Below are 15,757 nucleotides of genomic sequence, written 5' to 3' on the forward strand. Positions count from 1 at the left end.
CACCGATCCAAAATTCAGTTTATTTATTTAATTTTTTTTTAATTTTGGCGAATTACTAATTAGGGATACCTTAGCTATTACTCTAATTTCATACCTATTCTGGAATCTTCTAGTTTCCAAGAGGTCGGATGATTTTTTTTTTTCTTGAAATTCTAAATTAGCGCCTTCTCTAACCTTCCGGACGATTTCCGGGAACCTGCTGGTTTGGGCCGGATACGGGGATCGGATTTCAATCTTACAACCAAACTCTTGTGGGATTGGGATCTGATGGACACAGAACTTGCATCCTTGGCAGCAGGGCGTTCCTTGAGTCTACGTATTTGAGTAGACCACCCTTTTGGCATGTTAAGAATATTTTGGCTATGGATTTTGTTGAGAGCGAAATTCGACTTTTATCTTTGTAGCGTTAGTTATTTCCCACTTAAGTCTTTGGCGCCCCTATTCTTCGTCTTCCTTCTTCTCTATCTCTCTCTCTGTCTTCATTACTTAGAGATTTTTTTTTTCAAATTTTTCAACCTCCCCCCCCCCCCGGTTTCTGAAACTCATGAAAACGTACAATATTCATTTCACTTATTTCGATCGTATGTACTAACTGAGACATCGAAGGATGCAATTCGTGGAGGTATTGCAGCACAACTCAGGACCATTTTCGCGATATTCAATCCACCACGGGAGAAATTGACGGGAAGGTACACTATGCTTTCAGATTCCTAGAAACCTTCGTTATTCATTGATCATACAACTTATATCAATTGATTACTGATTTCTGGTTTTTATTTCTATTGATTGGTCATATAGTGTGTATGTATTAATAGTTTGGGCCCACTAGTTTTGAATAACATTGATTTTTTTTATATACATATATATATGTACTTACATAGTTTTAAGAGTTACGTGCCTGCTCTATTTGTTGCATTTTCCACCTCTTATATCAACTCATTAAATAACACCAGCTATTTTTTTTTGTATATCTACGCGGATCTTTAATAAGTTGAAAATGATTATTGATTATCGGGTTTATTCATATGAAATACAATGTTGCAACCTTATGAAGGAAAAAGGTGAATGTTGATAGTCAGGGTTTTTGTTTTGTCTTTGAGCCAAATAAATATAAATATTTATAAAATATGAATACTTGTCGAATATGAACGGTGATGTAGAATTTAAACGTCGACGAAATATTAAGATAGATATTAAAGTGAAAGTTATTGTATTGATTAATATGAATACATATATATATATGCGAGTATGTATGTAATGGGCTCGATATTTACCCTGGTCTTGTTAGGTTGCCATAGATTTTTGACACCCGGTATTAACTAACTATTTGTGATATATAGTATTCCCGCGTAAATTGTCATAAATTACTTTTTGTTGAGTTGTTATTAATTTTTGTAACTATTAAAGTGGAATATAATGTTAACTACTGCATGTGAATAAAACAAGTAGCGGGTCGTAAGATAAATAAGAATAACCCTAATCCTTACTCAAATTTACTTTGCGAGTGAAATTAGCAACCTACGAAACAGTGCGCCCCTCCAACGAATCTTTCCATTAGTGAACCATGAAACAAATCCTTCCCCTACGATCGGAAACCAAACTATTCAATATTTAGAATCTTTTGACTATAAGATCTATATTAGGAAAAAAATTAGTGATCTTAAATTCAACGAACTGAAATCTGTTTAATAAGTTAATATGAATACCGGAATATGGAAATATGTTCCCAATGTCTGTGACTGGATTCAAAATTTTCTTTAATCTTGATAAACTTTGAAATTTTATATCAAGTGCGTCGAGTGACGAAATGAGAAATATAGATATACATGTATGTGATATGAAGCAATTAGTTGTCTATAGTTAAGACAAAAACAATTGAATACTCTCACGGACACAAACCACAGTGCGTAAAGAGAGTTGAGAAAAAAAAAAAAGGAGCTATTATCGACGTGAGAACAAAGACTCATAAAACAGTCGATACGTCTCCTATTGAGACAAAGACTCAATAAAATATTACTAAAGTTTTTTTTTTTTTAATGATTAACCAATTATTTTTTTTCTTTTCCTGCAATGATATGTATTCATTGCACTGAGTTTTAAATATATATTGACCCTTGAATTTTTTTTTCTTGTCTCGTCTTTGGTTTAATTCTCTTTCATGTAATCCAACTTTTAATATATATATATAAAAAGAGAAATGTGTTATTTGATCTTGTTGAAAGTAGCGAATTTCTGTGCATGTTTATGAAACATTCTTTTCATGTATTAAATTTTTTCTCTGTTATGTCAAACTACATCTTCTTCTATTGAAATGTAATAAATGTCTATAGCATTGTAGTTAGGTTAGTTTAATTCAACCAAATACAACCCGAAGTATACATTGTCCTGTATGAATGTGTGTGTGAGTGAAATGTAGGTTTAGTATTAAGTGCACCAATTATCTTGTCATACATATGTGACTTATTATAATTATTGGTAGTTATCAATTGAACTCATTGAATGTTAATACTAACTTAAGTTGGCTCTATGAAGGAAGAAAAAAGGACTGAAGTAGCCTGAACGAATGATCATCATGAGAGAACTGTGAAAGTCAAAATCTTCGACACATATGTGATACTCTGATTTTTTTTTTTTCCTGTGGTCGTTTCTAACATGCCATCAACTTCGTCGTTCATTTTTCAAATATTGAATATTAGTCTAAACCTTCTGGAAATATTAAATAAACGGTAAAACTAAACTTTCTCATCTATCTCCGAGCTAGATTGGGATAATTCGGTAGTTGGGGTCAAATGGATCTAGATCGGGGATGTATGGGTTAGCATGTGTCTACCGTTGATCACCTTAATACCAGACATTCACCCAATAGCTATTGGAAATGATCACAATTAGATAATTATTCACTTTCCTTTACCATATTCCTTAAAATATCTAGTAACAGCTTCCCCTTTATCACCTTCTTACTTTACATCTTTCCTCTGCTATCTTCTTTTCCTTTTCTTCATCTTCTTCTTCTATTTTTAATAAAACTGAAAAGGGGGTCGTGACTGGGAATTCTATATGTAATAAACACGGTCATGTATTTATTTATTTTATTTTATTTTCTTTAGAAGTCCGATAAAAAGTCTTCTCATTTCGATCGAACCTAGTATGTTCGAAATTAAGAAATGGAAATTATATTCCAATGTAATTAGGCATAAGCTGATAGCTTCATGAACATCCCCACCAGGGGTGAAGGGTTCCCACTCACGACTTATTTCTGTGCATCACTTTTGTTGCAGATTTTTTTTTTTCTTTTTTTTCAATCAGTTTTAGATTGACGCGCAGCGACAGGATTCGTTGTTATGGCAACGGTGGTTGGCTGTGGCAACGGCCCCTCATCTCCCTTTTCCAGTTTTAGGTACATGTGTGAAATACTCCAATCTGTGATTAGATGAGACTGATAAAAGCCTAGCACATTAAGAAACCTGGGAAACTTGGGCATGTTCGCTGGTTAACAGTGGTTTACAGACCTTTGCGTCTATAGGTGTATATATCAATCCCAAAACCTTCAGAGGAGCTCAAAACTCGATCAAAGTTCGTGGTAAAAGTATGTGCACCAGTGTAGTTCAACATCAAACTGAAACCTCTCGTCAAATACGGAGCTAAACATTTGTTCCTGACCATAAAACTTCCGTGATGTTTGCAAGAACTATACAAGGCTCCAGTCAATAAAGTAATTTCCAGAAATGCATTCTATGCGAATCCTCAAAACATTCTCATTGCCATGATTGATGTCGACAGATCAACTACACGAATCATTGCTGCTGATAAAATATTCCAATCCAGAAAGCAGTGTAAACCTTTTGAAATTCGTTCCTTCGAAGTGCCAGTATTAAACTTCGAGACTAATAATTACACAGAAATGATAAACTGGAATGAGTGTAACATGGTCTACTCCTCCCTTCCTCTTCCCCTCCCCCTTGTTGCTATGAGCCCGTTCTAAAAATAGTGACAAAATACACACAGCTATTGTCCTACAGGAAACTCAATCATTCTGTCTACCAGCAGTGGCCTATGTGGGAAGAGATTGACAATGAATGCCAATAAAATATAATAATTATAATTAATTTCACCTCCCCCCATTTAACTTGGAAACGAGAGCTAATTCGAGTTTTTCATTGTCGTTTTCGTTATCAGCGTGGTCGATATAGTTAAAAAAAAACAAAAAAACATTTGTTTCATTCCAGTTACATTTTCACTGTTGGCTAGTGTTATTATTCAACTTTGTTCTGGAGTACAAGGAAAATCAAAGATAGCAACCTGGGTCTAGAGCTGAATGTTATTGGTTATGGCGTGTGTTGATGATGTAAATCTGATAGGGGATAATAGAAGAATAATAGGAAGAAATGCAGAGGTTTCATTACACTCTTGCAGGGATATAGGTTTAGAAATAAATGCAGAGAAAACTAAATATATGGAAATTCGCCGTGATCATAATACTAAAAATTATGGATATGTCAAAATATCAAATAATACTTTCGATAAAATGGATACTTTCAAATATCTACAAAAGATCAAAAACCATATCCACGAAGAAATTTAATGTCGACTAAAACTAGGAAATTCGTGTTATTATTCAGTTCAAAATCTCTCGTCTTCGCAAATTCTGTCGAGGAATTTAAATATTAAAATATATAAAACGAAAATAATGACTATTTTACTGTATGGCTGCGAAACATAGTCACTTACTTTGAAAGAAGAAAATATTCGCAGACTGAAAATATTCGATTATAGAATCCTAAGGCGAATATTCGGGCCCAAGAAAAACGGAAATAGGGAATAACGAAAACTTCATACAGAAGAACTCATAATTTATATCATTTACCAAACATTGTTAGACTCATCAAGTCTAGGAGGCTCAGGTGGGAAGGTCGTGTGGTCAGAATGAAAGGAAATAGAAACGCCTTCAAAATTTTAACTGGAAACCTAATCAGAAAACGACCATTAGGAAGATCTAGGCGCAGATGGGGAGGACAATATTAAGATAGATCTTGCAGAAATAGGAATACAAGTAGAAGCTGAATCCAGTTGGCTAAGGACAGAAGTCAATGGAGAGCTTTTGTGAATGCGGTATTGAACTTCCGAGTTCCATAGGCCATAGAGTTAGTAATTTTCACGTTGAGTGTTCTTCGAAAAGTAAGATGATGGTTTCCTTTTCCCCTTCGACGGTTAGGAATATATATATATATATATATATATATATATATATATATATATATATATATATATATATATATATATATATATATATATATATATATATATATATATATATATATTTGCCGATATTCCACTGACTTTTACTGTTACCCACTGCTACCACTGACTCACCTAAGCTCGTTCTGTAGAGGAAACTCCTTACTGTGAGAACAGCTCTACAGGCCAAAACATCATTATCCAGGACTAGCCCCTAACATTCTCGAGCCCCAAGTTCACAAGATAGAGCATTATTTTCAATTTGTATCTCGTATAAACATTCAGAGCCTTCAAAATTAATCAACAATCGTAAACTCTTATAAAAACCTTCCAGTAACTGATAGAACAACTCATCGAAATATATTATCTCATCATACATGTTAAAAGAAGTATCACAAACACCTGATATAAAAGTGATCGTGGGAAAAAATTGATATTTGTATAACATTTTAAATATATACATTTAGCTTCTTATAAAGTACTATATTTAGTTAATAGTTTGTAGATGGTGCTATACTCTGAAATTTCTGTAAAGTTATTACGATTACATATATATTGGAGTATTTAAATTGCTGTTAACATCTATTCATATTAAAGTCCTTTCGAAATATCACTCAATTCATTAATTCAACTTCAACAGATATTTTATTCAGACTGTACATTGCCAGAAAAGTATTTCTAAAATCATTACATTCATTTAATCGTTCTGTAAGAAAAGTCAATTCTGTAGGGTAGTGTTCTTTGAACCACCATGCCACATTCCTTTGCATTACACGAACCTTTCAGGTTGTATGACAGAAAACGTAATCGTCCTCTCCTATTCAAACTGTTGGAGCACACTCCTCTAGGTGGATTGTGTTATTAGACATATAGTGAAGAACATTACCAGAGCAACCACTATTAAAGGCTACGACCGTCTCCAGGCCGTCTGGCGCTTGGGACTTGCAAGTGTTCATCACCACAGAAGCAGCCCATAAAGAAAGCCCAGGCCAACATCCAGATATCATCATCAAGCTGAGTTATGACAATCCATTCATCGCCCCTGGCAGATTTGACGGGATATGCAATCCAATCGTCAAGTTCAGTATTGGTTCCATTGCATCCACGCCAGGAAGTTACACAGCAACTTAGGAGAGTTATCTCGTCAATTGGAATAAGCACAGCATCGTTGAGAACAAAGGATAATTAAGGCAAGGGATTGTATCCTGTTCTAATATTTAAATCCCTTCTTCTGTCCTCTTATTTGCCTTCCACCTAATCTAGTCGCTATTTTATCATTTGAAACTGTAGAGTTCCATTTATGCATTGAAACAACTTTTCGTAATAGGCCTATTAGTTGCGTGTGAATTGTCAATTCTCATCCCCATTTACATCACTTAGTTTGTATAAAATACAGGCCTTACACATTAAATAAAGGCATAAATTCAGAATTATAGTCCACGGTTCGGCAATATGTAAAATTAGGATACAAAAATAGTCCATTCATTTATGAAGAATAAAAGTCTACGTAGATATTTTGAATGGGAAGTAACAACATTCTTGAATATGAAATGAAAGTTCCTGTGACAGACGTTTTAAAAATGCATGCTTTGCTCGCTTTTATCTCAGAACGAATTGCAGCGAAATATTTTTGCTTATGCAAGGAACAGAAAAGTCACATTATTGAAGCTGGCAGCTGTAGCATTTAAGAAATGTAGGACGCAAAGGAAGAAAAGTCGTTATATACGGTATTGCACGCATACATAACTCTTGACGAATCAGATGCAAGTATGTGTGTAGCAATAGCTATAACCCAATTTCTGACATTTTCATTCCTTTAAATCTTACTCAGATAAATAACTTTGATGCCACATAAAAGTGGCAAGTGGTGCCAGCATAGAATCCAATTTAAAAGATAAATTATGTTTTCAGTTTACACAGCTGTCCAGAACAAGTGATTTATTAAATAACCTGATTATTTTATGTTCTGTGGTCTTCCTTTTGTGATGATGAATACAATGGAATATTCTTCCAAAATGACTAGTGAGAGATAGTCCTTTCTTTACTATTTTCCTCTAATAAAATAAAATGTAATAAATATGGTCACTTTCTAGATTCAAAAGCTTGTTACAATTATTCAAATAATCCTACTGAGAACATTAAAAAACCTGAATTCGTTTAATTCTGACTAGCTTAATCTGCGCTCTCTATACAGCGCATCATTTACATTTAAGCATGAATCTCCTTGTTATTCCTCACAACATCTGTACATGTCCCTTTACAGACACAAGTGAAAGACGTCTTGATAAAAGTCGGCAAGGGATACCATAAAGGGAAGATTTTTTCAATATCTCGCTTCGTTTGCAAGATTTGAGCCTACTTCCGGTGGAGTTTCTAATTTATGTATGTTCAGTATTTTCTTTCTCCTTGATATACGGTGTATATTTTCTGTTCTGTTTTCATAGTCATTTCATAGTCAGGGTGTTCATTATTACTTTTGACCATCCTATGAGCATTCTCTTACGTTTGTTGGTTTCAAAGTTTAGTCTCAAAGTCCTTAGGACGGAAGAGAATAATTATGTGAAAATGGATGAAATTGTATTTTTGGTCTAGGAATTAACTCGTGGGGGTGGACAAGAGATGGCGCAACGAACGGAGCGTCCCACAGTTCCGTGTATCCACACATGTGTTGCAAACCCCTGTCATCGCGTATCGTTCGTAGTATAGGGCAGTGGATTAAAGCGTCAACAACACCAGTTTGTAGTTAAGTGAACATGGCGCAATTTGTGCCTGATAAAGTGTTTTTGCGGGGTGTCCTGCTGCATTACTTTAACATGCAGAAAAGTGCGACTGAAAGTCATCGTATTTTGGTGGAAGTGTATGGTGACCATGCTCTAGCTGAGCGAACGTGTCAGAAGTGGTTTGCACGGTTTAGAAGTGATGATTTCTGCTTGGCAGACCAAGAGCGAGCTGGACAGCCAAAAAAATTTCAAGACGAAGAATTGACAGCATTGCTCGAGCAGGATTCGTGTCAAACGCAGGAACAACTTGCAGCAGCATTAGGCGTTGATCAAACAACAGTCTCCAAACGCTTGAAAGCCATGGGAATGATTCAAAAGATGTCACATTGGGTTCCACATGAATTGAAAGACAGAGACGTTGAAAGACGAAAAACCATTTGCGAATTGCTGCTTCAACGACAGAGCAGAAAGGGGTTTCTGCATCGAATTATTACGGGTGATGAGAAGTGGATCCATTACGAGAACCCTAAACGAAAAAAGGCCTGGGTGAAACCAGGTGAACCAGGTCCATCACAACCAAAACGAGATATTCACTGTGCAAAGGTTATGCTGTGCATATGGTGGGATATGAAAGGTGTGGTGTACTATGAGCTGGTGCAACCGGGTGAAACTATGAATGGAGAACGTTATCGACGACAATTAATGCGTTTGAAGCAAGCTCTGGCCAGAACACGACCAGAATGGGAGAACAGACATGATAAACTTATTGTTCAACATGATAACGCTCGCCCACATGTCGCAAAACCTATTTAGAAAATGTCGGATGGGAAGTTTTACCCCACCCGCCGTATTCACCAGACGTTGCTCCTTCGGACTACTACTTGTTCGATTGCATGAACAACGATTTGATTGGACAGCGGTTTACTTCTTCAGAAGATATCGAAACATGGGTCTCTGACTGGATCGCTTCCAAGGATGAGGACTTCTTTCGCCACGGAATCCGTACATTGCCTGACAGATGGGCGAAAGTGGTGGCTAGCGATGGACAATATTTTTCTTAAGGTATTTATGTATTTTGTGTTTGTACTACAGCTTCAATGTGTGCGTACCAACCGCACGAATTAATTCCTAGACCAAATATATGGAAGAAAACAAAACAATTTCAATAAACCAGCGGGCACGATGTTGTCACAACCATTTATGTCGTGAAATCGTACTAGAAGTGAGTGTTCTACCATTGAGCTATAGCAGTGGCATACACAAGGGAGGTTTCGGGGTTCTATGAAGTTATGCAAAAATAAGCATTTATCACATTAAAAAATATATACCTGAATTCATGAGAATTTGAGAGATTCAACTTCCCCCTTTACAAACTTCTGCGTTCGCCACTGAGTCACAGTTCATCACTTCTTTATGAGTTTAATAATAGTGGTGATGGTGCACAGTATAACTGAGTTTATTTATTTATTAGCAATTTGCTTGTAATTTGGGGCATGATGCCTACGTCCATGTGTATTCTACACATCTTAAACATTAAATATTTCAGTATTGAATTATATCAGAAGTAAATAAAATGCAACTTTTAATTTCCTATTCAGACAATTTAAAACACAATTACATTGTTTGAAATTTTAATATATTTTTGTTCCACGACCTCCACATTGTGATCTATAAATAATAGGTAATCAGCTATGCATTTAAATTGTACTGCTTGAACGTAAATTTATAGAATTTCTAAGAAGACTAATATTCAGCCAATCATCAATAACTTAGAATATATATCATATTTCTTTTCTAACGACCAATATATGCATTCTTATTGTAATACTCCTGCTCTACCTATATTCTACTCTAACACCCTTCTCCTCTCTCTCTCTTTTCTTTTCCTTCTTCTTTTTAATATGTCAACATTTTCTGGAGTTTAGATATGCTTGCAGATCGTCGTATAACCACTTTGAGGCTGCTATTCCTCTGGAAAGTCTTCTCTCTCTCTCTCAGGTTTGAATGGCTCTCTCCATCTTTGCATTGTGACTCCAAATTCCTGCACTCTTGCTTCAGGCTGTTTCTTCTCTACATTTGGATTGGAATTACTTCTCTTATACTTGTCCGGAAAATCTGTGATATGGTGTACAGTCAGCAGCAAAAACATTTCCCCTCCAGACTACTAAAACTCCATTAAGTCGGGTCCAGTACGTTTGATGTTATCACAAACGCCTGGACAGATACAACTTCATTTACACCTAACATTTCAGCCAGCAGACGACAATTGGCAAGCCTGTGGAGTACTGAAACAGGCTTTTGCTCTGAAATTGAAGCACATACACACACACACACACACACACACACACAAACCTCATACGTTCAACATTGTGAACAATTTGTATGAAAAAAATGAAAATAAATGAATACAATACAATACAAATTAATCTCCGTTGTTTGGAGTGTCAGATATATGTGGCACGTTTATCCGTTATGCGGTATGAAATAATGCATTATAATTAATTGTGTTCAGGCATGTAGCCAAGGGTGGGGGCGGATCCCCTTCGAGACCAGAAATGAAAATAATGAAGGAAGGATGAAACAAAATGAAATGAGAAAAAGAAGGATCAGCATTAAAAATAAACTACAGGAAGCTTTTGGTTAATCTTTCTTATGAGAAGATTTGTATTACTTGCAATACATGGTGGCGAGGTGAGCGAGATATCCTGGAAGAGTAAGGGAATTTGAAATTTCTAGAAAATTACGGAATTCTCAGAACTTCTGCTACTAGTCAGGGAGATTTCAAGCTTCCGAAAGCATAGTTCTGTTGTATAACAACGTGGACATATTTTATCATAATTTTTCATCATCTCATCCTTGTAGTAGACCTATCAAACATGTTATTTCAAAAACCATTTTCTGCTGCACACATTTGGAACCTGTCATTTGGAACAGACAGTAGTAGGTGACGGAATAATAAAAGCAAAAATTTATGTGGAAAGAAAGTTCTGTTAACATTTGATTCAACAGAGAAAGGAACGCAAATATTGTAAAATATTTTACAAGACATTATTGAGTATGTACTTTTTATAATAGTGAATATGTAATTTTTATAATACTTGAGGTCATAATGAAAGGAAAATTGTTATATTTGAATAAACAGAGAAGGACGTAAATATTGTATTATCTTTTTCAATACGTTTTATTATTATTATTATTATTATTATTATTATTATTATTATTATTATTATTATTATTATTATTATTATTATTATTATTATTATTATTATTATTTTATTCGAGATTTACGTTCGAGATTCCCACCCCCACCCCCGTTATGAAATCCTGGGTAAACGAACCAATACATGTTCCAGTAAAATAGTTTAGAATGATGGAGCCCCTGGCGTGATGTGCGCTATTTCATGTCACGGACCCCCCCTTCCCTTCACGAAATCCTGGCTACGTGCCTGTTTTGTACATAATGCATTATTTCACTACTGTCTATATGTGAGAAGAAAGAACAAAACACTGATCACATGAGTTAGAAAATGGTTGAAATTAACTGAAAATATCTAATCTGGAACGATTGAAGGAAATAAGTTTGTAAATCTTCGTCTAGATTTATGGACTTACTCCGATTTCCTATCATTCTTGACATTCGAACCTTTCTTTCCTTTTCCACAGAAGATCTTCCATACCACAAAGAATATGGATTGAAATTGAAATTAAAGCACATTATAAATTTAGAACCTGCGGTGAATCCAACCCTTGATAGAAAACCGAGCAGTAACCACTTGCCTACGCCGACCACTTACTTGGCATTGCATAAAAACTGTTAGCTAGTTCTAAACCTTTCATGTAAGACTACTCCAGATACTAGGGCTTGTATACAGAGACGATCATTAGTTGAGTTTCTTTCTTCAATTCAGAATCCGGTCAATAGACCTTTCTCAATGAGGAAACAGTCTCGAATCGTTCCTCAAGTTGAGGCTGAGATTTTAATGTTGGTTTCGCAGCCTAGGACGAAGAAAAGATGGCAGGCTTACTTGCCAAATTATTTAGGTTATATTAAGACGTCGTGGAATATTAGTTATATTTCGATATATTTTTAAAGTAAAATATGCTCAGCAAAGTATTGCATCTGTAACTGGATTCTTTAATTTATCACTTTTAAACGATGAACTTGTAGCGTGGTGGTATTGTATGAAACTATCAAGCGGCAGACCAGGCTTTGCGTCAATTAGCTTTCTTCATCAAATTTTATTGTTTAAAATTGTAATTGTAATTGTTATTATTTTATTATTATTATTAATGATCACTCCAAACCCCATCATTTCACGAACATTTTTTATACGTTACTGTGACGTAAAATAAAGTGCGACTTTTGCGAAAATAGTTTATACGTTGCAAGACCTGTAACCCTTAATTATTTCACGCAAACTCAGTTGGTTTGACTGACAAAAGTTAGTGTGAAGTAGGAGAAATGGAAGTATGGTGATCGTGAAAGAGATCCAATTCTCTATATACCGAAAAAGTGATTTTGAATATCCGTTCGTCCGTCCCAACCTAACGTGTTTACTCGTCTACAAATTATTTCATTTAAATAATTCCCGCCAAATTTTAAGGAGCTTGAGGGAGGCTATTGTGAGAAGGCATTGACTTCAAAAATCCATCTCACCGGAGGGCGCTTCTTAGGATTGAATCTAGATTTTTATTTCTTTTTTTTACTGCAAAGACCAATAAGCAACGCTTCTCTCTCAAATTAAAAGTTATACTGTTCCGACTTAATCAACGTAGTTGAAGCTCACGCGACTGTCTGCAAACTTTACTTCATTTTGTTAAATATAAAGGTAACCAAGAAAGTTCTGTCCCTTTTTGTGGAGGTCTGTGTTCAGTTGGCCCTCACACTACTGAATAAGGCGATAATGCGAATGGAAATAAGGCAAAGGTCAGCTGTTGTTGTGGGTATATCCAACATAATACCTGGTTGTGGCAGTTCAGTTACAGAGTGTAACTTGTGTAAGGACAGAGTGAACATGGGCCTCCACAGAGCGTCATAAGGGCGTGTATACTGTATGAGTTCAAACTGGGGTCAAACGCAGGGTGGAAGATATGCCAGGCCTTTGATGAGGGTGTCGTAACTACGTGGACAGTGCAGCGGTGGTTTAACAAGCTTGAGGACGGTGACGAAACATTTGAAGATGCACCACGTGCCGGAAGACCAACACATGTATAAAATGAAGACCTTCAGGCAGCAATTGAGGCGAACAGAGGCCAGACACGTGAGGAACTGGAACTACAATTCAGTGTGAGTGGAGAAACCATTCGGCAGCACCTCCATCAACGTGGGAAGCACTACAAGTTGAGTCAATGGGTCTCACATGATTTGACTACGAGCCAGAAGGCAACGGGAGTTGACACCTGTGTTTCTTTGCTGTCTCGTCTGAGGAAAGAGCCATTTCTGGACAGGATGTTGACATGTGATGAGAAGTGTGCCCTGTAGAAGCTCCACGACACCGTCATCATTGGTTAACCGGTTCCAAAACAACCGAAACCAGCACTGCACCAGAAGGTCCTCCTGTGTGTTTGGTAGACTGCTCGCGGCATCGTGCATCGGGAACTGCTACCAGGTGGTCAGAGTATCAATGACTGTGCACTGTCAGCAGTTGAGCCGTGTTCAAGAAAAATTTAAAACTCTGAAGCCAGCAGTTCTGAATCGCAAATGGGTCCTCCTGTTACAGGACAACGCTAAGCCCCATGTGGTTAAGATGACCCGGGACACCATTCCACGCCTTGGGTGGGAAACACTATTGCATCCAACATACTCGCCGGACATTTAACCGTCCAATTATCACCTGTTCCATTCCTTGGACAATCACCTTAGAAGACGCCGGTTCAAATCCCTAGTAGAGGTGCAAAATGCACTTGATACCTTCGCTTCACGGTCCAGCAAGTTCTACCGCGATGGAATCCATGGCCTCCCAGAACGTTGGCAGAAGGTCGTTGATGCTGATGGGGGCTATTTTTGATCTTCCAGGTACATCTTAGGTGATATATCGATGTTTGGAGGTGGTTGGGTGTAAAAGCTAAAGAACTTTCTTAGTTAATTTTATAAAACGCCCGCACTCCTTGAGGTGAATTGTCTTTAATAACTGCCGGAATGGTATTTCACATACTCGTCCCAGGCCACTTCCTTCTTCTCCCATTTCTTTCTTCCTCTCCAATTTCCCGGGCAATGTGATCGGCGGGAGACATCATTCCTCATACGGGACGAGTTAACATGGTCATAGATGTCGAGAACCCAGAAATCTAAATCCTTATTTTAATCCTCTAACACATACTTTCTTTCCTTCTGTCGTCGCACAAAAGTAAAAAGTTGAATAAGGAAATTTTGTGTGAATGTGTTTCACTCACTGTAGTTGAGAATCTTACATAGGAGTAGACCATACAAGTAATACATTATATAATTTTAAATGTAAACATTATACAAATAGTAATAGATTATAGAGGTATATTATTTTATTATAAAACATTCTTGATAGTCTTCACATATTAAGAAAATAATATTCTTAGTATATACTCTTCCATTGATACTAATATTAAACCGAGGGAATTTCAATTAATACTATTTTTAAAATGTAAGTATACTAGTATATGCTGAAAACATAAATATGATAAATTACCTTTCGAAGGAAAGAGGAATAGTGTGGTTCATATATTAGAGACTAAGAAAGTATCAAGCATTGAGAATTTTCATCTCAAGATAAAGATAAATATAATGTGTTAAATATATGTTTGCTAAAATGTTCAAATCAGAAAGCTGCAGCTCGAACAATGAGGGCTATATGAGTACTTTTAATTTCATTAGTAATAAGGGAAGTATTGTTATTAACTTTCTTCTTGCCTCTCTTTCAGTTCGCTGCTCACACAATGGCTTACAGAGGTCCAGCATTCGTGAATCGACAATACAACTCTCCGATCAAACTGTATTCGCCACAGAATATAGCAGAGACTTTATCCAAGCAGAGTACAGTTCTTCCAAATGGAGCTATCGGGTAAGATATAACATTTTTCATTCCTTATTTCTACTATTCGCTCAACCTTCATCTGTGTGTCCATCTTCTGTTCCACGAGAACTCTTGTAAAATCATCCGATTTTAATGAACCTTTGCATTTCCTAGGGAAACAAGATTATTATTGCTGGAAGTTGAAATCCATCAAAAATAAATGAATGGGCATAAAATAAACCCAAAATTGAACTTTGCACTTCTACGTAAAGTGGCAACAAAACAATTAATTATTCGATTTTGACGCAATATGATTGTAAGAGGGATATTTTCAAAGTTCTAGAAATTTTAGTTTATTTTTAACTTAATAATTTTTATTTATACGGGGGGGAGTCAAATGAAAACCATAATTATTTTTTTAAAATATTATTTATTGGTCACACAGGGTACAGAAGTAAATCACTTTTCAACATAGTCCCCTCCTCGTTCAATGCAAGTCCGCCAGCGCTTCGGAAGAGCCTGAATACCTGCAGAAAAAAAGACTTTTGGGCGACGGCGCAACCACTCGTGCACCGCGTTGCGTACCTCTTCATCGGAGTGGAACTTCCTGCCGCCCATTGCTTCTTTGAGCGGTGCGAGGTCTGGCGAGTAAGGGGGATGTGGGAGGCATTCAAATTTCAGGTCTGTGATGGTCGCAACCGTTGCACGCGCCGTATGGGGCCGTGCATTGTCGTGTTGCAGCAGCACACCGGCTGACAGCAATCCACGTCGTTTCGTTTTGATGGCAGGCCGGAGATGATTTTTTAGGAGGTCCGA

The 15,757-nt window shown here is 36.4% G+C and overlaps 1 protein-coding gene across 2 annotated transcripts in view; it reads left to right on the plus strand.

Moving 5' to 3' along the window:
* Positions 1 to 15,757, plus strand: part of LOC145660683 (uncharacterized) — a 198,023-nt gene that overhangs the window by 78,805 nt on the left and 103,461 nt on the right. For both annotated transcript variants that reach the window (XM_081726028.1, XM_081726035.1), the window contains exon 2: positions 14,850 to 14,989. In XM_081726028.1, coding sequence (XP_081582154.1) covers positions 14,865 to 14,989 — 125 coding nt within the window. In that variant the 5' untranslated portion in view covers positions 14,850 to 14,864. The remainder of the gene's footprint in view (positions 1 to 14,849; positions 14,990 to 15,757) is intronic.

This window comes from Thermobia domestica, chromosome 1, assembly GCF_964235325.1.
Source record: "Thermobia domestica chromosome 1, izTheDome1.hap1.1, whole genome shotgun sequence".
NCBI lineage: Eukaryota > Metazoa > Arthropoda > Insecta > Zygentoma > Lepismatidae > Thermobia > Thermobia domestica.